Below are 24,316 nucleotides of genomic sequence, written 5' to 3'. Positions count from 1 at the left end.
GCCCCTTCCCTAGACTGTGGCCTAGGACCCTGGGGGAGCCCGGGCCCCCTGTCAGCTCCGGGCCCCTGAATGCAGGACTGGTAGTACTGCCCTGATGGCGGCCCTGATGGTATGACCTGGCCTGCCAGATGCGACATATTAATGATTGGTTTTGAGGTACATCTTATTTTTCTGCCACACAGATGGAATTGTTTGTTTTAACTCCTTATCATATTAGTTATTTATTACATGTCTCAGCCCCAGCTCTCCGCTTTGTAGTGGCGAACTATCCTTTCTTTGCCTCTGCGAGGCGGACGTGGTGATGGGTTTGTGCTTGTTTAAAACGGTCCTCTTTGATTTCTCCATACCTCCCGAAACAGGGGAATTGTGCCTTTGTTCCCAGATTGCAGAACCCCCCTTTTCGGAGATGGGCATCCCAAGAATTACAATATCTTTTTCAACTATACACCGAGGAGGGGACACTGGCCTCCTTTCGCTCCTTACAACGCTCTTTTGGACTGTTGGAAGTGGATTTGTTTGCTTATTGGCAAATCCGCCACTATGTACAATCGTTGCCAGTAACTCACTTAACTGAAGATTGTCGGGAAGCAATCTCGTAGATGTTTAGTTTTTCAGCTCAACAACTAGTTCCCTTACGCTTTCATCACGTGGGACTTCGTGATGTGCAACTGGGTATTAATTTGGAAATCCTAGCTGATACCTGTTTGGAGGACTTGCAGTGTGAGATTTTGGCATTGCAAATACAAAAGATTTTGAAGACTTTGCAGAAGTTGTCCACTAATGTTCTTCATTGGGAACTTCAGCTTAAGTTCCTTCTCCGGCTGTATATTCCACCTTTGAGAGCATACAGGATGGGAATAACCCAAATTCACAATTGTCCTAAATGTGCGCAGGTTCGAGCTACACTGGGACATATGTTTTGGTCCTGCCCTCGTAGTCAGCAATTTTGGATTTGCCTGGGATGATATACCACTTCTCTATGGGGCAGACATTGGCTCCCCACACCCAGAGCACTATTTGGGCTTTTTCAGATCACGCCTCCTAAACCTAAATGTATGTCGGGTTTTATAGCCCAAGTGATGTTGTTGGGCAAAAAAAGCCATTCTGACACATTGGCTATCCCCTGACCCCCCAAACTATAGTCACTGGAGATCTTCCATGCTTGTCCAAGCCTCCTTGGAGCGTAGACATTTTGTAACATTGGATGGTGGTCTGGAACGTCGTTTTCAGTTCATTTGGGAACATTTTTGGATGGATCTTACTCTTCTTGCCAGGAGTCGACTTTTGAATGTTTGATTTTACGTTGTACATGTCTTGAACTCTCACACTCTGGATTTGTCAGTGGGTATGGGTGGGTGGTGGGGATTATAATGTGCGGATTTGTGTGAAAAATGTTCTGTTTTGTCATGTTTGGCTTGCACTTTGTTGAATAAATATATTTTTCCTAAGAAAGCTTTAGACAATTTCCTGGAGGAAAAGTCCATAGTCTGTTATTGAGATAGACATGGGGGAAGCCACTGCTTGCCCTGGATTGGTAGCATGGAATGTTGCTACTTCTTGGGGTTCTAGAATCTTGTTACTCTCTGGGATTCTGGAATCTTGCTATTCTTTGCGATTCTGTATGGAATGTTGCTACTCTTTGGGTTTTGGCCAGGTACTAGTGACCTGGATTGGCTACTGTGAGAACGGGCTACTGGGCTTGATGGACCATTGGTCTGACCCAGTATGGCTAGTCTTAGGTGAGCCAAGTATAGGACAATTAAGTCATTGTAACATCCCTGATGAGGTTGGCTCTGTGGAATGAGGCATTAGGACATCACAATCTCAGCTCTGGATAGTTGCTCTCACTGGGGTTCCGGAATCTTGCTATTCTTTGAGATGCTGGAATGTTGCTACTTTTTGGGCTTTTGCCAGGTACTAGTGACCTGGATTTGTCACCGTAAGGATGGGTTGCTGGGCTTGATGGACCATTGGTCTGTCCCAGTAAGGTTATTCTTATGTTCTTCTTAAGTTGCATTTGTAAGTTATACAATAGTGCCAGTTATGCATAAGAACATAAGCAGTGTTCTCCCCAGGGCCTTTTAGCCGGATGCTGAGCCCGGCTAATTTAGATGACCGCCCGGCTGTCATCTAGAAACATAGAAACACAGAAAGATGACGGCAGAAAAGGGCTATAGCCCATCAAGTCTGCCCACTCTACTGACCCACCCCATTAAGTTTGAGTACTAATGACCTATTTCCTAAACTCGACCCTCGTAAGGATCCCACTAGGGCATCCCATTTATTCTTAAAGTCAAGCACGCTGGTGGCCTTGATCACCTGCTCTGGAAGCTTGTTCCAGTGATCTACAACCCTTTCTGTGAAGAAATACTTCCTTACGTCACTATCGAATTTCCCTCCTCTGAGTTTGAGCGGATGCCCCCTTGTGACCGAGGGTCCTTTGAGAAAGAAGATGTCTTCTTCCACCTCGACACGTCCCGTGATGTATTTAAATGTCTCAATCATGTATCCCCTCTCCCTGCGTTCCTCCAAAGTGTAGAGCTGCAATTTGTTTAGTCTTTCTTCGTACGAGAGACCCTTAGAGATCATCTTAGTGGCCATCCGCTGAACCGACTCAACTCTAAGCACGTCTTTACGGTAATGTGGCCTCCAGAATTGCACACAGTACTCCAGATGAGGTCTCACCATGGTTCTGTACAGTGGCATTATGACTTCAGATTTGCGGCTAACGAAGCTTCTATTGATACATCCCATAAGTTGCCTTGCTTTGGATGAGGCCTTCTCCACTTGTTTGGCGGCCTTCATGTCTGCACTGATGATTACTCCCAAGTCTCTTTCTTCTGAAGTCCTAGCTAGTGTTTCTCCATTTAAGGTGTAAGGTTTGCATGGATTTCTGCTACCGAGATGCATAACCTTACATTTCTTAGCGTTGAAGCCCAGCTGCCATGTCGAGGACCAGTTTTCCAACGTAAGCAGATCCTGCGTCATACTATCCTGCAGATTGCTTTCACTTACTATATTACATAGTTTGGCATCATCAGCGAATAGAGTTACTTTACCCTGAAGCCCTCGGGTCAAGTCCCTTATGAATATGTTAAAAAGGAGTGGACCCAGGACCGAGCCCTGTGGCACTCCGTTGGTCACCTCCGATGTCTCAGAGAGGGTGCCGTTGACCACCACCCTCTGACGTCTTCCACTCAGCCAATCATTGACCCATGCAATTAGTGTCTCACCTAACCCCATCGATTTCATCTTGTTTAATAGTCTACTGTGTGGGACGCTGTCGAAAGCCTTACTGAAATCCAAGTACACTATGTCCAGAGACTCTCCCGAGTCTAGCTTTCCTGTTACCCAATCAAAGAAGCTGATAAGATTGGATTGGCATGACCTACCCCTAGTGAATCCATGTTGACTAGGATCTCTTAGATTCCCCTCATCCAAAATCGTGTCTAATTTACATTTAAGTAGTGTTTCCATGAGTTTACACACTATTGATGTGAGACTCACTGGTCTGTAATTCGCAGCCTCCGCTCTGCAGCCCTTTTTGTGTAGAGGAACGACGTTAGCTGTTTTCCAGTCCAGGGGGACTCTCCCCGTACTTAGGGAGAGATTGAAGAGCATGGCTAACGGTTCCGCCGGGACATCGCATAGCTCTCTGAGCACTCTTGGGTGCAATTTGTCTGGTCCCATGGCTTTGCTCACCTTGAGTCTTGACAGTTCGCTGTAAACATCAGCTGGTGAGAACCCAAAATTCTGAAATGGGTCTTCCTTGCTTGGCTTTGCTTCCAGCTGTGGCCCGTGTCCAGGTGCCTCGCAGGTAAAGACTGAGCAGAAGTAATCGTTCAGTAGTTTGGCTTTTTCGGAATCTGTTTCCACATAATTCCCGTCTGCTGTTCTAAGGCGTACTATCCCGTTTGTGTTCTTCTGCCTGTCACTAATATACCTGAAGAAGGATTTGTCCCCTTTCTTAATGTTCTTTGCTAGAGTTTCTTCCACTCGAAATTTGGCCTCCCTGACTGCTGTTTTGACTGCTGCAGACCTTGTCTTGTATTCAATGTTAGCTTCTTTCTCCCCGGTGCGTTTGTATGAAAGAAATGCTCTTTTCTTGTCCTTGACTAGGTGTGAGACCTCATCAGTGAACCAAAGGGGTTTCTTCTTTCTTTGTTGTTTATTTACCGATTTTATGTAGCGGATAGTTGCTTCGTGTAGTGTCCTTTTCAGTGTTGACCACATAGCTTCCACATCATCCGTTGTTTCTTGAGCCTGTAGCGTCTGGTGGACGAAATCACCCATGCTTGCGAAGTCAGTGCCCCGGAAATTGAGTACCCTCGTTTTTGTTTGTGATCTAGGGAAGCCCTTTCTAAGGTTGAACCATACCATGTTATGGTCACTGGTTGCCAGCGTTTCTCCCACCGAGACTTCCGTGACGCTTTCCCCGTTCGTAAGTACCAGGTCCAGGATGGCCTGGGCCCTAGTGGGCTCTAGTACCATTTGTTTGAGCTGTACTCCCTTCATGGATGTTAATATCCTCCTGCTACTACAAGTTGTTGCTGAGAATGTATTCCAGTCTACATCAGCGAATCTCGCTGCTGCTGCTGCTCAACATTAAAAAAAACAACAACAAAAAAACACCTCTCACCAGCTTGGAGACATGAACTCATGCTTCGGGGCTCTAAGGTGTGCATGCCAGGCTTCCCTTCTCTTCCCTCCGAAACCGGAAGTTACGTCCGGGGGTGGGGGAAGAGTCCTGAAGCATGAGTTCGCTACGGGCTAAGGCAGGAGACAAGCAGGAAACTGGTCAACGACGGATGGAAGCTTACAACTTGCTTCGGGCCTTCCTCGCTGTCGGGTCCTGCCTACTTTCTGTTTCTGCGAAGGCAGGACCTGGCAACGAGGAAGGCCCGAAGCAAGGAAGAGCAGCAAATTGTAAGCTTCCCTCCGTCGCTGACCGATGGAAGATAGATCAGCGAATGAGGGAAGCTTACAACTTGCCTAGCAACTCTGGCGGGTGTGTGAGCTGGGAGTGACAGAAAGAGAAATGTTGCTGCACCACCGAATGGGGGAGGGGAGGGGGAAAGAGAAATGTTCTGCTGCTGCACCCATTTTTGGGAGGAGGAAGAGTAATGTTCTGCTGCTGCACCCATTTTTTGGGATGGAGGGAGGGGGAAGAGAAATGCTGCTGCTGCACCATTTTTGGGGGAGAGGGAAGAGAAATGTTCCGGTTGCTGCACCCAATTTTTTTGGGGGGAAGGGGAAGAGAAAAGCTGCTGCACCCAATTGGGAAGGGGAAGAGAAGTGCTGCTGCTGCAGCACCAAATTGGGAAGAGAGAGGGGAGAAGGAAGACCAGGGAGGGGAGAAGGAAGACCAGGGAAGGGAAAGGAGAGGAAAGAGATGCCAAGACCATGGGAGGGACGGAAAGGAAAGGAGCTACCAGACCATGGAGGCGGGGGGAACAGATGTCGAGGCATATGGGGGGAGAGGGGAAGGAGGCAGATGCCAGACCAGGTGGAAGGAAGGAGAGAAAGGAAGGAGAAGAGATGCCAGATAATGGAGTGGGAGGGAGATATGAGAGGAGAGAGATGCCAGGGCATTGGGGGAAGGAAGGGAAACTAAAGGAGACAAAATGCCAGACCAGAGGGAAAGTAAGGAGAGGAGGTGCCAGAGAAGGAGAGATAGGGAGAGAGAGGAGGGAGATGCCAGGTTATGGGGTAGAGAAGGGAAGGAGATATGGATGCCAGACCATGGGGGTGGAGTGGTAAGGAAGGAAAGAAAGGAGAAGAGAGAAATACCAGAACATAGGGGAGGGGGTGAAGCTGAAATGAATCATGTACAAAGGAGAGAAAGGGCACAGGATATACAGTTTATTGAAGGGACACAGAAAGAGGAAAGATGCCATATGAAACAGAGAGAGGGCGGACACTGGATGGAAAGGGCAGAGGGTGGATAGTGGATGCAAGGGGCAGAGAGAGGATGGACAGTAGATGGAAGGGGTAGAGAGAGAGAGAGGGCAGAAGCTGGGTGGAAGGGACAAAGAGAAAGGATAGATGTTGCATGGAAGGGAGCGAGGACAAAGGCTGAATAGAAAGAAGAGAGTGAAGAGAAGATGATTAAAGCAGAAACTACAAAAGGTAGAAATTTTTTTTTTTTTGCTGCTTTACGTAGATTCAAGTAGTATTGTAACTGTATTGATTAAAGTTTATAAATAGGAAATGGAAATAAGGCAATTTTTTTGGGACTAAACCCCTTTCCTCAGGTCAGGACAGGATAGCATAACAGCAGCATACTGCACTGCAGAGGTGCCCAAATGGTCGATCGTGATCGACCAGTAGATCGCAAAGTCAATGTGAGTCGATTGCGTTGCCTTTGCGATCTTTTTTTCCTGCCTTCCCGAGCCAGGCCTGGCGCGTACAAGCGCCGGACTCGCAAGACTTCACCTCCGACATCAATTCTGATGTCGGAGAGGAAGTTCTGGGCCAGCCAATCGCTGCCTAGCTGGCCTGGAACTTCCTCTCCGATGTCAGAATTGACATTGGAGGTGAAGTCTTTTGAGTCCGGTGCTTGTACATGCCTGGCCTGGCTCGGGGAAGCAGCAGGAAGAAATCATGGTAGTGGCTTGGGGGGTAGGGAAAAAATCAGGGAAGTGGAGAAATCGGCACGATGGCTTGGGGGAGGCAGGGGGAGAGAGAGAAAGAAAGGCAGAAATAAAGAGGGGGCAGGGGGAGAGAGAGAGAAAGAAAGGCAGAAAGAAAGAGGGGGCAGGGGGAGAGAGAAAGAAAGAGAGACAGAAAGAAAAGGGGAGGGGCAGAAATAAATAAATAAATATTGGATTTACAGTCAGAAGAAAGAAGTTTAACCAGAGACTCATGAAATCACCAGACAAAAAGGTAGGAAAAATGATTTTATTTTCAATTTAGTTATCAAAATATGTCCGTATTGAGAATTTATATCTGCCGTCTATATTTTGCACTATGGCCCACTTTTACTAAACTGCGATAGTGGTTTTTAGGGCAGGGAGCCTATGAGTGTCGAGAGCAGTGTGGGGGCATTCAGCGCTGCTCCCTGCGCTAAAAACCGCTATCGCGGTTTAGTAAAAGGGGAGAGGGGTATATTTGTCTGTTTTTGTATAGTTGTTACTGAGGTGATATTACATATTTTAAAGTCATCTGCCTTGACCTCTGAAAAACCCCCCCGAATACAAATGATAATTAACATTTTCTCTGAGTACAGTGTGCTTTGTGTTTTTAAAAAATTTATTGTTGGTAGATCATTTTGACTTGGTCATTTTAAAAAGTAGCTCGCAAGCTAAAAATGTGTGGGCACCCTGCTGTACTGTCTTGAAGAAAGATTTGGCCTCTGAAAGCTAATTGAAAAATTGATTAGCCCAAAAAATGGTATTTTATTATTTCTCGTTATTTGTTTTATTTCTGTTTGTTAAAGTGGCGATTGTTGTGTAGCAGTTTTTTTCAAATTTACATCTACTGTCTTTATATTTTACACAGTATTAGAGGACGTGTCATTGTTTCTGTGGTGTTGCATTGTATGCAGAGTTTGGTTTCTTGGTTCAGTTTAACTTGTCTACATAGTTCTATTTTTAGTTTGTGATTATTCCATATTGGGCGAGGGTGTATCTGTCTGTGTGTATGAAAAGGACATGGTTTTCTGTTAGCAATGACTGTACAGGATCAACTGACTGCAGAATCTGGCTTGTTTAGTTTTACATTGCGTGTGTTGGTGTTCTTGTGCTCACAGCAGTGTTTAAGATGCTGCCTTTTCCTAGGTGCACCCTTGTTGTGTGATTCATGGATTATTACTAAAAATATCTTTTTTATATAGAGGAGGGGGTTGTTAAAAAATGATCAGCACTGGCTGTCATATATACTAGGTACGCCACTAGATTTAATGACGCTATTCTAACTTTACTGTTGATGTAGGTGTTGTCCCACCCCCCCACCCCCACACACCCTATAAAGAATTAAATTAAAGTTGTATTAACATCAAGCAGCTTTCAAATAATATTATAAGCAAATAAAAATAAAATATTTTTAATACATTGCTAATTATTACCTGCATCTTTACCTAAACTGTTTTGCCCTAGCTCTCACTTTGCACTACACTTCCCCCTCCGTATTCGCGAATTCCATATCTACGGATTCGCTTATTTGCGGTTTTAAACCAAAAAATGCATTTTCATTTTCAGGCTATTTTAAGCCCTGTAAACGCCCCCTTAAGCCTTACCTGGTGGTCTAGTGGGTTTTCAGGGCAGGAACGATCTTCCCACGCTCCTGCTCCGTGCAGATCGTTCACAGGAAATGGCTTGAGAGACTACGGGAGCTCAAGGCAGCCATTTCCTGTGAGTGATCTGCACGGGGCAGGAGCGTGGGAAGATCACTCCTGCCTGAAAACCCACTAGACCACCAGATAAGGCTTAAGGGGGGGGGGTGGCTTTCAGGGTTTAAAATAGCTGGGGGAAGCGGGGGTTAGGGGCAGAACCGGTCCGAATTTTAGTCACGTTTTTTTAATATTCGCAGGCCGGCTCTGCCCCTAACCCCTGCGAATACAGAGGGGGAAGTATACAGCAAAAAAGTAGCAGATAAAGATCAATCACACAGGTCTCCTTCAAGGCTCAGTAAAACCTCTCCATAAATTATGTGGAAGAGGTCAGGAAGTGGGGATCACATCTATTTCATATCCTCAGTAAGACCTCAGGAAGGAACCTAGTGATCAAAACATTATTAGAGGTGCTGTAGAGCCATTTCTTGTATGACTGGATGAGCTATATTTATCTTTTTTTTTTTTTTAGTTTTTTAAATTCATGCAGAAGTAAATGGCTAGATTGAACCTAATGACTTCATCAACGCATTTCCCTTTTTTAAACCTCTATACCATTTGAAAGAGGGCAAATATCTAATTATTCCCTTCTAGAATTGGATACTTCTTAAATTTAGTAAAAATATTCTAGCACAAGTGTCAAACCTTAAAAAAGGAAGTCATATTGAGCATTGGAAAATAATAATAATTAACTAATAAAAATAGTACACATTTAGGGCTCTTTTTACTAAGCAGCGATAGCGGTTTTAGAGTGCGCTTAGCGCGTGCAGAATTGCTGTGCGCGCTAGATGCTAACACCAGCATTGAGCTGGCATTAGTTTTCCTGCGTAGTGCGGGGTTTTACGCGTGCTAAAAACGCTAGCGCACCTTAGTAAAAGAGGGGGTTAATTTCCCCCACCACCAAATTTTCCCATCCCTCCTCAACCGGCTACTTTTTCATGCCACCCGGCTGGAAAAAAATTTCTGGGGAGAACACTGAACATAAGAATAGCCATAGTGGGTCAGACCAATGGTCCATCTAGCCCAGTATCCTCTTTCCACAATGGCCAATCCAAGTCACAGGTACCTGGCAGAAATCCAAATAGTAGCAACCCTCTATGATACCAAACCCAGGGAAAGCAGTGGCTTCCTCCATGTCTGTCTCAATTGCAGACTATGGGCTTTCCCACCAGGAGCTTGTTCAAACCTTTTTTTAAAACCCATCCACGTGCACTACTATTACCACATTCTCCAGTAACGAATTCCACAGCTTAATTATTTGCTGAGTGCAACGTATTTCCTCTTATTCTATTCTCTTCTATTGGATTACAAGTAAAATTACTTTTTGGACCCAAATTTGGAACACCATACAATCTATCACTAACTGCTCAGAAGAGATTTCTATGGACATTATAATCCTTCGATCTCAACACCCCTGTTTTGCGCAATTAAATTGTCCTCCTAAACTCATTGATACCATGATGGTTATTGCCCTCATGCACATTCTGAAAAATTGGAAATCATCTTCGTTATTAGATTATACGTTTTGGTGGAACTCTTTATGTATGCATCATAGATTTGAATCATATGCATAAGAGAATAAAATTACACACCGAATCTCTAAGAATTTGAAAAGCAAAAAATCACCCTGGTCATTCTTAGATTCATATGTACGCTCTGACTTGTAAACACTCCTGTCTCCCTTTCCTTTTCTTCACTTTTCCTCTTTCTTTCCTTTTTCTTTAACTTTTATTCTGTTCTATCTCATCTTTTTCTCATACAGTCTTCACAAATAACTCCATTACTCTGAGCTTTTCTTAATACTGTGATCCTTTATAGTTTATTCTATATTTATAGACCCTATATATACAAAATGTTATATTATTTTTTATGTATTTGAATTGCTCTCTGTATTTTTCAAAATACTCAATAAAAATTTATTGAACTTAAAAAAAAACAAAAAACAAACAAGTAAAATTACAAGTATTTCTGCTTCACCCAGTCTTGAACTCTTTAAATCCTCTGACTTTGTTCTGCTAGTACGCTATAATTTCTCAAAAAAAATTCATAATTTACCTTCGGTTTTGGAGACACGTTTTATTTTTAATGTCCTTCCTGCATCATCTGTGGCACATTCTTGAACAAAATCAACTCTGTATTTCCTTTTATGGGTGTTGATTGTAGTGATTTGACCTTGTTCTACAAAACCTCTCTCAAGTGTCAGATTGGTCAGGTTGTCAAATGGAACCCACTTGTTAGCTGTATTCAAGTGCTGCCATTCCACCAGATTACTTATAATTTCGGCCTCCAGTTTCTTGTAGCTTTCATTTTTTCCTTTTTTAATCATGGCTTGGATTTCACTGGAAGCTTCCAGGACATCTCTAGTAAGACCAGAAATTCGAATATAAGGGTCGGAGGAGTCGTACTCCACCTGAATGGTGATCTGTAGCTTCTTCTGGAGTTCATCCAACTTCCTCTGCTCTTTCTCCTCAAATTCTACAATCCACTCATCTCTGATCGTACTTTCCTCCTGCTCTTTCAAGATTAGATCTTTAATCCATGATACCGTATCTCCAACCGCATTAGAACTCTCACCGCAAATCTGAAAGATAGCTGGCTCAAAGTTATCTTTTGGAACAAAAGCCGTTCTTTTGGTTTTCTCAGGTTTGGGTTTTTGGATAGTGAAAAATGCTGCAATTTAAATAAAAGGTACATCAGAACAATCAATGATAGACACCAACTATAAGGATAATTCCATGTCAACTGGTCGATTTTCAAGGAGGGCTCCCACTCGTCATCTTCTGCAGATACAAAACAGAGGCCCAAATAAGGGGCCCCTAACTCTGGGCCTAGTTGAGACATGCCCCAAAACTTTAGATCTCTTTATTAAAAGGTCCCCTGAAAAAATGTCAGCAGTTTTTAAGATAGTCGAATGGAAAGCTCTGGACCACTTGACATGGAATGATCCAGAAGCAATTTAGGGGGGAATTCATCAAGGGGCACTAACCGATTTAGCGTATACTAAACGCTAAGATCTCCAGTCACAGTACATGGGCTTGTCGTGCCACCGGGGCTTGTGTGCATCTGTAAAGCTGAAAGCTATGCCGTCGGTAGTTTCACTACCAGCAGGGCCTCACGAGATGGACAGGTTTTAGTGGAGATGTCAGACTAACGATGTACCACCCATCTGGGCAGCAGCAGCAGATGGGCAGAGGTGGAGGATCACATTTGATGAGACAACGGTGACAAAACCAAATTTATACTGTGCAGAAGGCCAGGCAATCTGCTTCTGTATTCTGCCACGAAAACGTGATATCATTATCAAGTTGCTAGAACACGAGTCAATGGCACCTAACAACAAATGCTAAGATGACCATAGGAATATAAGGGGCGTCTTAGCATTTAGCATGCGGTTAGTGGCCCTTGATGAATCTTCCATTAGTCGTGTTTCTGAAAAAGCAATCAGATGATGTTCTACTGTAGAAGCAAATCTAACTTACATTATTTTTAATTACTTTGCTTTTTTTTTAAACAGTTTCTCTTTGCGACTAATACACAGAAATCTCCCTTGTTCTCTCATAGGGATAATTCCCTAAGCTTTAATGCTCAGAAAGGCTCCCTATTCTGTGCCTCTATTGAAAAATCTTAACGGCAAATGTGTCACACTGGCAATTTAATGACATGACTATATGTTTCTCAACACGTGATGCACAGTTTGGCCACCAAGGAAGATATTCCTTGCTTATCAGTAGAAGCCGCTGCTGCTGGGGATCCCTGCCTGCCCCCCATTGAAATTGCTACCGGGGATCCCTCCATCCCTGCAACCTCCCCTCCACCCTCCCCACCGAAGCTGACCCAGTTACTTGTTGGAGCTGCACTCACTCCCTCCGCCCCAGCGAACTCTGCAGGAAATGCGCAGGCAGCGCGACTCACATATTGCATGTAAGCAGCTGACCTGGAAACCTCCTCTCTGATATCAACAGTTGACGTCAGAGGGAAGGCTCGTCGTCCAGTCACTTGCTGCATGTGAATCGCTGCTCGTGCTGTCCCTGCACAGAGTTTGCTGGAGGCAGAGGGAGCAAATGTGGCAAAAATAAGTAACGGGGGTGGGTGGGGGGGCAAGCAGGCAGGGAAGGATCCCTGGCGTACAACTTAATTTTGGAACAAAGGCAGGGAGGGGGAGGGGGCATGAACTAGACACAGAAGGAGGAGGGCATGAACATGGGACATAGAAGGGAGGGCGGAAGGGGCACTAACTTGGGACATAGGAGGGAGGGAATAGAAAGGGAGAATTGTTGAGCAAGAGTGTGTAAGTGAGAGATGCACATGGGGAAAGGAAGAAAGGAAAATTGGGCAGAGAGAGGAGTGAGGTAGAGATTCATGAGGAATAGAAGGATGAGGGGGCAAAATGTTGGATATGGTGGTGGAGAGGGAACAGAGGGACAGATTGAAGGGGAAGGAATGTTGAACATAGCGATGGAGGGAGAGATGTGGCATGGTGTTGGAGAGGGGTGAAAGGAGAAATGGGCATGGGGCTAGTGGGCAGTGGTGAAAAATGCTGCACATGATCTGGGGGATAAGAGAGGGAAGAACAAAAAACAGAAACTGCAGTGGTGATGTACAGGACGCCAAGACTTTTAATAAGCAAACATAAAAAACATAAAACAGTTTGTTTCCAAAAGGACTGATAAGACCGGATCTAACACGATCCGTGTTTCAGAGAAACACTCTTTCCTCGGGGGTCCTAACACACATCAGAACAAAGTAACCTGATGGCTAACAACTGAATAAAGGCTGGAAACAGCGGTGAATAACCGTGGTGCTCTTGCGCAATGCAGAGCCAGAAGGTAAAGCCAATTAGTTTTCAACTGGTGGAGGAAGTTAGCCTGTCGGCAACATCTTTAAATGATTTTGAACATTTGTGAGAGAATACCACCTTAGCAAAAACTTTTTGAATGCACTAATCGGTTCCCTGACGCAGGATTAAAACGGGCCACGTCAGAACCTGCAACTTAAGATAAGTTGTTATTTTGGAATTTTCAACTCCATGAGAATGTGATAGACTGTGGGAACGCAGCATAATGAAAATTTTGATATCAACTGAAACATATTATTATGCGATGAGTGGGTGGTGAGGCGACAATCTTGGGGTTCGCCCCTTGTTTTTGCCTCTCTGTCTCTGAGCATATTTTTCTATTATAAGCTGATATGATCTTTTAGAGAAGGAATATTTGAATATTAAAGAGTGATTTTATATCAGATTTGCTTAAGTTAATAAGTAATCAAGTATGGTTTACTTTTCAGTAAACAGCACCATTATTAACAATCCTGATAAATAAACATCAATTACACTGAGGCCTCTTTTTACTAAGGTGCGCTAGGGCTTTAACGCGTGCGCTAGACCTTAACGCCAGCATTGAGCTGGCATTAGTTCTAGAAGCATAGCATGCGCTAAAAACGCTAGCGCACCTTAGTAAAAGGAGCCCTGAGTAATGCCATTTTCAGAAAGAGAAGCTATCTGTAGGGATACATATATTATGTATGAAATGACTACTTACACACCACTTTGTCGAAAATAGTTTGTGGTTCAGGTAAGTGAGTACCTTCTTTCTGCTTCATGCTTGTATAAAATGAATTTACCATTTGTGGCTGAAAAATGATAATTTTAATTGTTTTGACAAACTGGGATGTGCTTTGTTTTGCGAAATCAACCACACCGTCTATCATGGCATCAGCTACTGATGATGGATCAGCCTTCCCTTGACCTGATATAATAAAAAAAGCAAAATAATAAGCAGATGGATTTCAATATAACATTTATATAATGTACTATATCCACAAGAGAACAAAGCAGGTTACAATCCTATATAATAAAACCCTAGCCGCGCACGCGCACTTACCTGCGTGCTTCCGTGATCTCTGATCAGTAGGTCCGTGGCCAGCAGGAGTGCGTATGTAGCGGCCAGACAAAGAGGAGAAACACAGCACAGTCGGCGACTCCCTCCTCCCACCCTCACTTACCGCCAAAACCACCACCGCCAAAGCCTCCTCCTTCTCGCTGGCTCACCCGCGTTTAAATTAAGAGAAAAGCGCTGCACCGCGCTAACGCTGGCCTTGCCATCTTCTGTCCACTGTGGCCCGCCCTCTCTACTTCCTGTTTCCGCTAGGGTTGGCCGCAGTGGCTAGAAGATGCCAAAGCCAGTGGTAACGCGGTGCAGCGCTTTTCTCTCAATTTAAACGCGGCGGCTGGGAAGGGGCGGCGGGAAATGCTGCTGCTGCACAGGAAAGGCCGGGAAATGCTGCTGCTGCACAGGGAACTGTGTGTGAGGGGGAAATGCTACTTCTGCACAGGGAAGGCCTGGAAATGCTGCTGCTGCACAGGGAAGTGTGTGTGTGTGGGGGGGAATGCTGCTTCTGCACAGGGAAGGCCAGGAAATGCTGCTGCTGCACAGGGAAGGGTGGGAAATGCTGCTGCTGCACATGGAAGTGTGTGTGTGTGGGGGGGGGGGGAAATGCTGCTTCTGCACAGGGAAGGCCGGGAAATGCTGCTGCTGCACATGGAAGTGTTTGTGTGTGTGGAGAAATGCTGCTTCTGCACAGGGAAGGCAGGGAAATGCTGCTGCTGCACAGGGAAGGGTGAGAAATGCTGCTGCTGCACAGGGAAGTGTGTGTGTGTGGGGAAATGCTGCTTCTGCACAGGGAAGGCCGGGAAATGCTGCTGCTGAACAGGGTAGTGTGTGTGTGTGGGGGGGGGGAGAAATGCTGCTGCTGCACAGGGAAGGGCAGGAAATGCTGCTGCTGCACAGGGAAGGGTGGGAGGGAAATGCTGCTGCTTCTGCACAGAGAAGTGGAGGGGATGGAGAGGGAAAGGGGGCCTGGGAGCAATCTTGGTTTGCTTTGGGGGAGGGGAGACAGAAGGGGGCCATGGAGAGACTGAAAGACAGGCAGGCAGGCAGCACATTAGAACGAAAGACAGCAGGCAGGGAGAGAACCAGAAAGAAAGACAGACAGCGGGAGGGAGAAAGAAAGGAAGAGAGACAGGGGCAGGGACAGACACAGATAGTAAGAAAAAAAGACAGACATATATTCTAGCACCCGTTAATGTAACGGGCTTAAACACTAGTGCAAAATATAATTCAATCAAATACATTTACAAACTTAAACCACCTGTCCAAAACACAACCACACACAACCCTTTTAAGATTCATTTTGGCATGACAAAATATACAGAAAATCAGCATTAAACAAAATCCCACCCAATTACTTCTCCACACAATTAAAAATGTAAATCTAAACAGAACTAAAAAAAAGTAATCAGCCAGCATATTAATGACCTGGAACTAGGGTAGAAAACTGCTGCTCTGGTAATTAATTCATAAGAACTTGATTAACCAAGGTCACAAATCCATCTCTGATAGTCTGGGTCACAAGCACCTGGCAGATTCCAGAAAACAGATCTAGTTCTTATAGTTCGTTCCTATGGTTAAGCAATGGTTTACCAAAGTCTGCTTGGCTAATAATTTTTTTGTGACTTCTTTCTGCAAGGACTGTGCCATTTATCATTTTTGTAACCCTTTTTTTAACCTTTTCCATTTCTGCTGTATACTTTTTGAGATAATAATAATAATAACAGTTTATATACCACAGGACCGTGACGTTCTATGCGGTTTACAATGATCAAAAATGTTACAGATTGAGAATTAACAAAGTTAAGGGTTAGTGATTAACAGTTCTGGGGATCAGTTGTTGTGGACTAAGATTGCATAGGTCAGTTACCTAAATACTTCAAGAACAGATATGTTTTTAGGTGCTTCCTAAATTCTCCATAAGTAGTAGGCCTAAGCAGTTGTTCCAGATCTTTACCCCATAATGCTGCTTGATGTGAGAAAAGATGTTGATGATGACTTTTAAATTTACATCCTCTAACCGGTGGGGAAACAAAATTCAGATGTGAGCTTCTCTTATGTTTGTTTGTTGTGTAAGAGAAAAGGTCAGTTATATATTTAGGGGCCAAACCATACAGTACCTTAAAGCAAAAACATCCAAACTTGAACTTCACACGTGCCTCCATCGGCAGCCAGTGTAGAAGTCGGTAGGAAGGTGTTACATGCTCAAACTTCTTCAACCCACAAAGTAGCCTGACCGCCGCATTTTGTGCCAGTTACAATCGCCGCATATTCTTCTGGGGAATTGCCAAATAGGCGATGTTACAGTAATCAAGATGGCTCAGTTTAAGGGACTGTACCAGAATTCTAAATGATGAAGCATCAAAGTATGCTCTAATGGACTGAAGCTTCCAGAGAGTGTGAAAACTCTTTCTAAGTAAGGAATCCACCTGGTCTTTCATGGTCAGGCTCTGGTCCAATGTTACTCCCAATACCTTCATAGTAGATTGAATAGGATAGCTAAGATTATTGATGCACATTGATGTTTTAGTGTCAAGTGGGTGTGGATTAAGCTTTAGTCTGAATTCAATTATCCATTGCTCCATCAAATTTAGTACTTCTGTTGCTTTAGGGCAGGGATCTCAAAGTCCCTCCTTGAGGGCCGCAATCCAGTCGGGTTTTCAGGATTTCCCCAATGAATATGCATTGAAAGCAGTGCATGAACATAGATCTCATGCATATTCATTGGGGAAATCCTGAATGGATTGCGGCTCTAAAGGAGGGCCTTTGAGATCCCTGCTTTAGGGGTAGCTTCCAAGAGTGAGGTAGTGAATGGGATAATGATCATAAAGTCATCTTCGTAGCTAAATAATTTTATCCCCAGTTGGGACAATTGCGCACCTAATGAAGACATGTACACATTGAAAAGCAATGGGGATAGTGGTGACCCTGCGACACGCCAGATGGATTGCTCCATGTATCAGAGAGATCGTGATTAAAACATACTTGATAGGTGCGGGATATAAGGAAACCTCTAACCAGTTTAACACCTCTCCTTTGATTCCAATTGCGTCTAAACATTGTAAGTTTCCCATGGTCCACCAAGTCGAAGGCAGAACTCATGACAAATTGCATGATCAGGGCGTTAAGGCCTTTACTAAACAAGAAACACAAATTATCCAAGATAGCCGCTATTACTGTCTCAGTGCTAAACAAAAGCCTAAAAACAGATTGAGTTTTCATGCAGGAGAGAACTGGTCAAGATATTCCATCAATTGCGTATGTACCAATCCTTCCATGATTTTTACAATAAATGGAATGGATGCTACTGGTCTATAGTTGGTTTCTGATGCTATTGATTCTTTACAATTTTTTGGAATTGGGGTTATTATAATATGACCATTATTAGTGAGGAATTTTCCATTTTTTTAAGTTATCGGTTAAATAATAGGGTGACCAGAACTACATTAAAAAACCAGGGGTACATTCAATGAAATGATATGGGAATATTTTTAAAACAAATTGGAGGAAATAGTTTTTTTATATCAAAGAATATTTAAACTCTGGAAGTCTTTACCGGAAGATGTGGTAACTGCGGTTAATATAGCTGGGTTTAAAAAAGGCTTGTACAAGTTCCTGGAGGAAAAGTCCATAGTCTGCTATTGTGACAGACATAGGGAAACCACTGCTTGGCCTGGGATTGGTAGTATCTGGGTTCCTGCCAGTCATTTAAGAACATAAGAAGTTGCCTCCGCTGAGGCAGACCAGAGGTCCATCTCGCCCAGCGGTCCGCTCCCGTGGCGGCCCATCAGGCCCATTGCCTGAGCAGTGGTCCCAGACTATCCCTATAACCTACCTCTACTCCTATCTGTACCCCTCAATTCCTTTCTCCTCTAGGAACCATAATCAGCATAAAATGTTAGTGCTCACTTTATAGAAGTGTTCTAAGTCTTTATCCAGAACAGTGCGGTGCAACGGCCAGTCCCTCTCCAAACATTTCAGGGTGCTCACAGATTGAGATGGTTAGATGCCTTTGCCCTCCACAGTGAAGGCAGGCACAATTACCTCCCTGGTATCAGAAGGATAAATACACCAGGGCTGACTATCATCATCAATTGTCATTTTACACATGGAAAATGCTTTATAAGTAGACTCAGGGTTAGCAAAGCTTGTTTGCTTTGATACTCTGGTTTTTAATTAAAGTCTCAAACCTGTTCCAATTGCCGGGAAAGCCACAGACGAGCATGCCAGTTGTTCACACTCCTGCAGGGCATCCAGCACACAGACTTTAATATCAGCTGGAAGCTTTCTTCCAATAACATGAATTATTTTCTGGCATTGTAGATTTCCATTATTGGTCACTATATATCCACTGTTTGGCAGTTGGGCTGGAAAATAAATACCAGATTAGAAAAATCACATACAACTGGTGCCATAAAAGGTAAAGGAGGCATTAATAAAATTTCATAGGGTTAAGCCAAAGAGGTTATTATATTTTAAGCTGATATATTTATAAATACATATTCTAAGACTGATAAATAGTGTTTGAATAAGTCCTTAATACAAAGAACAGTCCAGGCAGAAATTGATATATAATGTAACATAATCTGATCAAAAGACATATAGGGTGGATCAATTAGGAAAATTGCAGGAAAAAAAGAAACTATTTTGGAAATGGAATGACAATTTATAAATAATAATCGGAGGTGATTATTTTTTTTTTCAACCACATTGAATTTCCCTTGTGGAGGTGGGGTTTGAACCGGGTCCAGCCTGGGACCCTGAGGACTACAGGGCGAGTGTTCTGACTGTTGAGCCACGACAGGGGTCCCTGTAGAGCTAGTACATTCAGCAGACTTTATCATTGCTGAGTCTCGGAGGTGATTATTTTTTTTTACAACCACATTGAATTTCTCTAGCGGAGGCAGGGTTTAAACCGGGTCCAGCCTGGGACCATGGGGACTACAGGGCGAGTGCTCTGACTGTTGAGCCATGACAGGGGTCCCTGTAGAGCTAGTACATTCAGCAGACTTTATCATTGCCGAGGCTCGGAGGAGACTGTTAATTTATGGACCGCTCAATCAAGAAAAAAAGATGGCGGCTCTGTCAATACGAGCTGTAGAGAAATTTTTAATAAAAAAACATATCTGGCACCCAAAAAAGTGCTATTCTACAAGCCACGCTTAAAAGTTAGGCATGATTTATAGAATAGCGCTTATGCCTAGGAACCACAACTAAATATAGGCATGGCCATTTCTAAGATCCAATCACATCATTTCAGATATTCACACGTGGAGGGGCATAATCAAAACATACGACTAAGTCCAAATTGGACGTAGGGTGCCAGTCGGCCAAAGTCGGCAGGGCATAAATGTCCATTTTTTTCAAAAATTGTCCAGACCACCACTACGTCTATCTTTATATCACATTCTTGTCCAAATATTTGTCAAAGTCCCAAACGCCCAGAACAAGATCTTTATGGACATGGGAGGGGCCAGCAATGTGATGGACTGGCCACCCAGACATAGCAACAGAGCAGTGGAGCACCTTACACAGCACTGCTGTGAACTTCACAAAAAGGGTGCCACATAAATATCTCACCAGAACTCCCATATAAGTAATGTTGAGACCCCTCCAAAACCCACTATACCCACCTGTCTACAACCCCAATAGCCCTTAAGACTGCAGGTGCCACCTATATGACATTACAGTAGGGTTTTGTTTTTTTTTATGTAGGCTCACATTTTCCACCATGAATGTAGTGGTTAGAGTGGCTTATGGGCCTGGGTCCTCCTCTCTATGGTTCACTAGTCCACCCCCCCAGGCTACTTAAAGAGACCTCTGTGCAGCTCTACTAGGCTTTACTATAATAGGTGCTAATGTTCCGGAAACAGGTATGTATGTTTTTATTCTCATTTTTATGGCAGTGTAATGGGTTCAGCGATCACTGGGGGGTCTGTACTAGAGAGTTGCGCGGGGACAGAAATCCCACCCGTCCCCGTCAGGATCCTCTCCATCCCCACTCATCCCCGCCAGGAATTACCTCCATCCCCGCCCGTCCCCATAAAAAGCAGCAATTACTTCTGACAGGATCATCAATTCCACAGTTTCTTTTGTGTTTCCGCTGCTGTTTTCCTTGTGGAATCTCTTTGGTGGAACCCTTTTTTTGTTTTCTGTACAGGTAATTTACTAAGGCTGACGTGTCCATTATATTATATGGACGAACCTTGCTTCCAAAGCCTTCCATCCCCGTGGGAGTCCCGTCGGCTAGAGGGGGGTCCCCGTGGGAGTCCCGTGGGTAAGAGGGGGTCCCCGTGGGAGTCCCGTGGGTTAGGGGGGTTTCCTGCGGGACCCCCGCGGCACCCGCAGGATTCCTGCGATCCCCGTTCCCGTGCAGACCTCTAGTCTGTACTTTGTATCTGCAGTGGTTATCCGGTCATTTTAGATACCTTCTGGGCACTTAGATCTGGTGTTTAGATCGCCTAAGTCACAACATATAAGTTCCGTCCAGGTAGCCTTATAAAACTTTCGATTATAACCTGAAGTACGACTAAGCCAAGGTTGGCCCACGCTCCGCCCAAATCCCGTCCTCACCACTCCTCCAAAAATGCCTCTTTCAGCTCTGGGTGCACAGCTGCATTCAGAGCTGTAAAATGTCCCTGGATATGTCTAAAAAGCCATTTCAGTTATCGGCACTTGGACGACCTGTCTTTTAGGTTATCCATGTGCCAACTTGGGCGGGTTTTTAGACGTGTTTTCATTTTGATTACGAGCCCTGTAGCATATAGCACAGAAAGGAAAAGGGGGTGGGACTTGATATACTGCCTGTCTGTGGTTGCAATCAATCAAAGCGGTTTACATATTGTATACAAGTACTTCTTTTGCACTTGGGTCAACGGAGGGTTAAGTGACTTTCCCAGAGTTACAAGGAGCTGCAGTGGGAATCGAACCCAGTTCCCCAGGGTCACAGACCACTGTTAATAATCAACAGGCCTCTAGCACTGCAGCCAAGCTCCATGGCAATGCAGGTACAGAACTTTAGCACGGTAGATCACATGGCATACCTAGCTGAACACATTCCAGTTCCACAACTTGTCCAGCAGCTTCTAGTATCGCCTTCGAAACACCTTATAGCAAACAGAAATATAAAATTAGTTTCAACACCGTTATCAACATTCAAAGTTTTACAATTCAACGGGCTGCTATTCCTAGACCGAGTTATTATTCCGTATTCTCCTTTCCACTCCTTATGATCCGAGGATAAAAATTTACTTACAGTCCCATCCCTACGAATCATAAATAGTAGACGTACTACACTCTTCTCTGTCACCGCGCCCCAGACATGGAACGTACTACCTGCTCAGGTAAGAGGAGAAAAGAACCTCTAAAAATTTAAATCAAAAATAAAAAGTTTTTTGCTTAGAGACGCTTTTAATTAATCAGTCTTTTAAACCGAGTTACTATTCCTAATTGAAGTAGACAAATACTGATCTAATATAACATCTCCTATTATTTTAGCCTTACTTGTTCTCTTTTCTATATCAAATTGTAGTTCTTCCCTGACTCTCCTAAGAAGTGTATGTCTGTCCATCCCTATATTGCATATCTCCCTTATTTGAAATGTATTTATTGTTCATCGCTTTGCAATCTTTGAAAAAAGCGATTTTATCAAATACGAAATAAACTTGAAACTTGATGACCATTTTTGGTGAATCTCTTCATAAAGATGGTTATTAAATCATTAACAAATAAATATTCTCTGTGCCTCAGCATCTCCTCAGTGGGGGGTCTAAATTTACTAGTGTTGCTGCCAAATCTACTCCGCTGAAGCTTCTTACTAGAGAATGACACGGGGACATATTCTTCCCCGTCCCTGTGGGAACTCATTTTCCCCATCCCGTCCCTGCGAGTGTTTCCTGTCCCTGTCCCATTCCTGCGCGCTCCGTCCTCATCTGCACAAGCCTCAAACACTTTAAAATCATAAGTAGCAACATTCTAGAGCTCTGATTGTGATGTCATAATGCCTCAGCTCTGTCCTCATGTGCACAAGACTCAAACACTTTAACATAAGTAGCAACATTCTAGAGCTCAGATTGTGATGTCATAATGCCTCATTCCACCAATGCCTAAGCTCTGTCCTCATTTGCACAAGCCTCAAACACTTTAACATCATAAGTAGCAACATTCTAGAGCTCAGATTGTGATGTCATAATGCCTCATTCCACCAATGCCTAAGCTCCATCCTCATCTGCACAAGCTTCAAACACTTAAAAGGCAGAGCTTACAGGAATGGGGGAGGTTCAGGGACAGCGACAAAACGTGAGGGATGGGGAAAAATTTCCCCCCGTGTCATTCTCTACTTCTTACCTTAAGTTTCTTGTTGTGGAAATTCCCCTCTATGGAAAAACGTATGCTCCTTGTCCATTACTTACTTACACCTTTGAGATATTTCAATATTACTTATTCCCTAGGGTACAAAAACTTAAAAGACCAGGTGCTATACTAGGGGATCATTTACTAATGGTCAGAGAGTGCTGACATCATTAACAAAAGTTATCTACAACAAGGTCCATTTTTATTCATATGGGCCTTGCGGTAGATAGCGTGTTAATGGCATTAGTGCACACTAACCAATAGTAATTGCCAAGAATACTAAACTAATGGCACAAGCCCCCCTCCCCCTCTAAATATTGTTAACTTCACTTCTCCCTCCGTATTCGCTATGATAGGGGGATTAACAGAACCGCAAATACAGAAAAAACGCAAATAACTTTTTCATATGTTATTCACTATTTTCTATTAAAAATCATCGTGAATAGGGTGAAACCGCGAATAACATGGCGGGAGACCTGGCCTGTTCCTGAAGGAGAGGCAAAACACGGTGAAGAAAGTGCCGGGAATCGGCGATTTTCTCTGTAAACGCTTGGAATCAGCGATTTCTCTATGCAAGCTGAAATAATTGTGTGTGTGTGGGGGGGGGGAGAGGAGCCAGCAAGCTAAAAACCGCGAATAATCGAAACCGCGAATATGGAGGGAGAAGTGTATTCTCTGTACTGCCTCATATGTCAATATAAATATTGTCTGTGAGCAACTTCATGAGGAGGTGGGCTCCTGAAGACATGGTGGAATCTTTCACCTTATAGCATTTCAACAAATTCTTTAGTACATTACCTGATTTAAGGTTAAATTGATCATTTGATGAGTTTACAATTACATCTACTGGCTCTTTAGTTATGTCTCCCGTTTTCACTTGAAATGTAATTGCTCCTATCTGCATTTCATGGATACCCAACGCTGGTTGAGAAATAGTTCCAAAGAAAGCTGCAAGATAATAAAACGATAAATGAAGAAAAGGAGCACCCCGACTGCATCAGTCTTTTCTTTTGCTCAACTCTTTTCTCTGCAAATGTGTTGTCCTTTGCCACTGTTTTATTGTTTCTTCTTTATTGCATGCAAGTATTTTTATGTTTCTTTTAAGCTAGTGACGACTGCGGTAGTGCCTCACACACTGCCCTGGAGCCACTTGGTTTCAGTTTACTAAAGGCTGGGTATACATAAAGCCTACAAGTAGTGGTTGTGTTGCTGGGGATCGGGGAACACAGACAAAGACAGGAGTGTGACAGTGGCAGACAACGTGAAGAACACCACAATCATTTTGAACATAAACATTCAGGAAACCAGGTGTAATACCTACTGGATAATCAATGACATAACAATGTTCATTCTATGCCATCCTATGCTAATAATGATTGGCCATTAAGGGGGAATAAAGGTATCCCTTAGCCACAAGGAATAGTCCTAAGGGGCAACAGGACAGGTCTAGGACGATTCCTTGCGGTCATTTCAGCACTGAATCGGCCGGAATGCACGCCCCCTGTCATCTGTGCCTCTCACTGCCGCTCTTCCTGGTCCAGCATGTCTCCCCCTGAGGTCACCCACCACCATTCCTGCAGCTCAACTTCTCTCGCTCTGAGGCATTGCACCAAAAGCTGCTGCCAGTGGAGGAGGGGCACAGCAGACAAATTGCAGAGAAACAACCCTCCCCAGAAGGTTTCCACGCCCTCACACTGCCCAAAATTCTCCATCCATGCGATTCAGTATTTGAGGGGGGTCATAGCCCTCC

The 24,316-nt window shown here is 44.0% G+C and overlaps 1 protein-coding gene across 4 annotated transcripts in view; it reads right to left on the bottom strand.

The window, feature by feature from the left end:
- Positions 1 to 24,316, bottom strand: part of PARP14 (poly(ADP-ribose) polymerase family member 14) — a 96,845-nt gene that overhangs the window by 28,121 nt on the left and 44,408 nt on the right. For all 4 annotated transcript variants that reach the window (XM_033945235.1, XM_033945236.1, XM_033945233.1 and 1 more), the window contains 5 exons: positions 23,365 to 23,514; positions 21,258 to 21,320; positions 18,405 to 18,581; positions 13,867 to 14,073; positions 10,385 to 10,999 (listed from right to left, as the gene is read on the bottom strand). In XM_033945235.1, the coding sequence (XP_033801126.1) occupies positions 10,385 to 10,999; positions 13,867 to 14,073; positions 18,405 to 18,581; positions 21,258 to 21,320; positions 23,365 to 23,514 (1,212 nt within the window). The remainder of the gene's footprint in view (positions 1 to 10,384; positions 11,000 to 13,866; positions 14,074 to 18,404; positions 18,582 to 21,257; positions 21,321 to 23,364; positions 23,515 to 24,316) is intronic.

Source organism: Geotrypetes seraphini, chromosome 5, assembly GCF_902459505.1.
Source record: "Geotrypetes seraphini chromosome 5, aGeoSer1.1, whole genome shotgun sequence".
In the NCBI taxonomy this organism is placed as follows: Eukaryota; Metazoa; Chordata; class Amphibia; order Gymnophiona; family Dermophiidae; genus Geotrypetes; species Geotrypetes seraphini.
The sequence above is the reverse complement of the archived record's forward strand: the minus strand, read 5'-3'. Positions and strand labels throughout refer to the sequence as shown.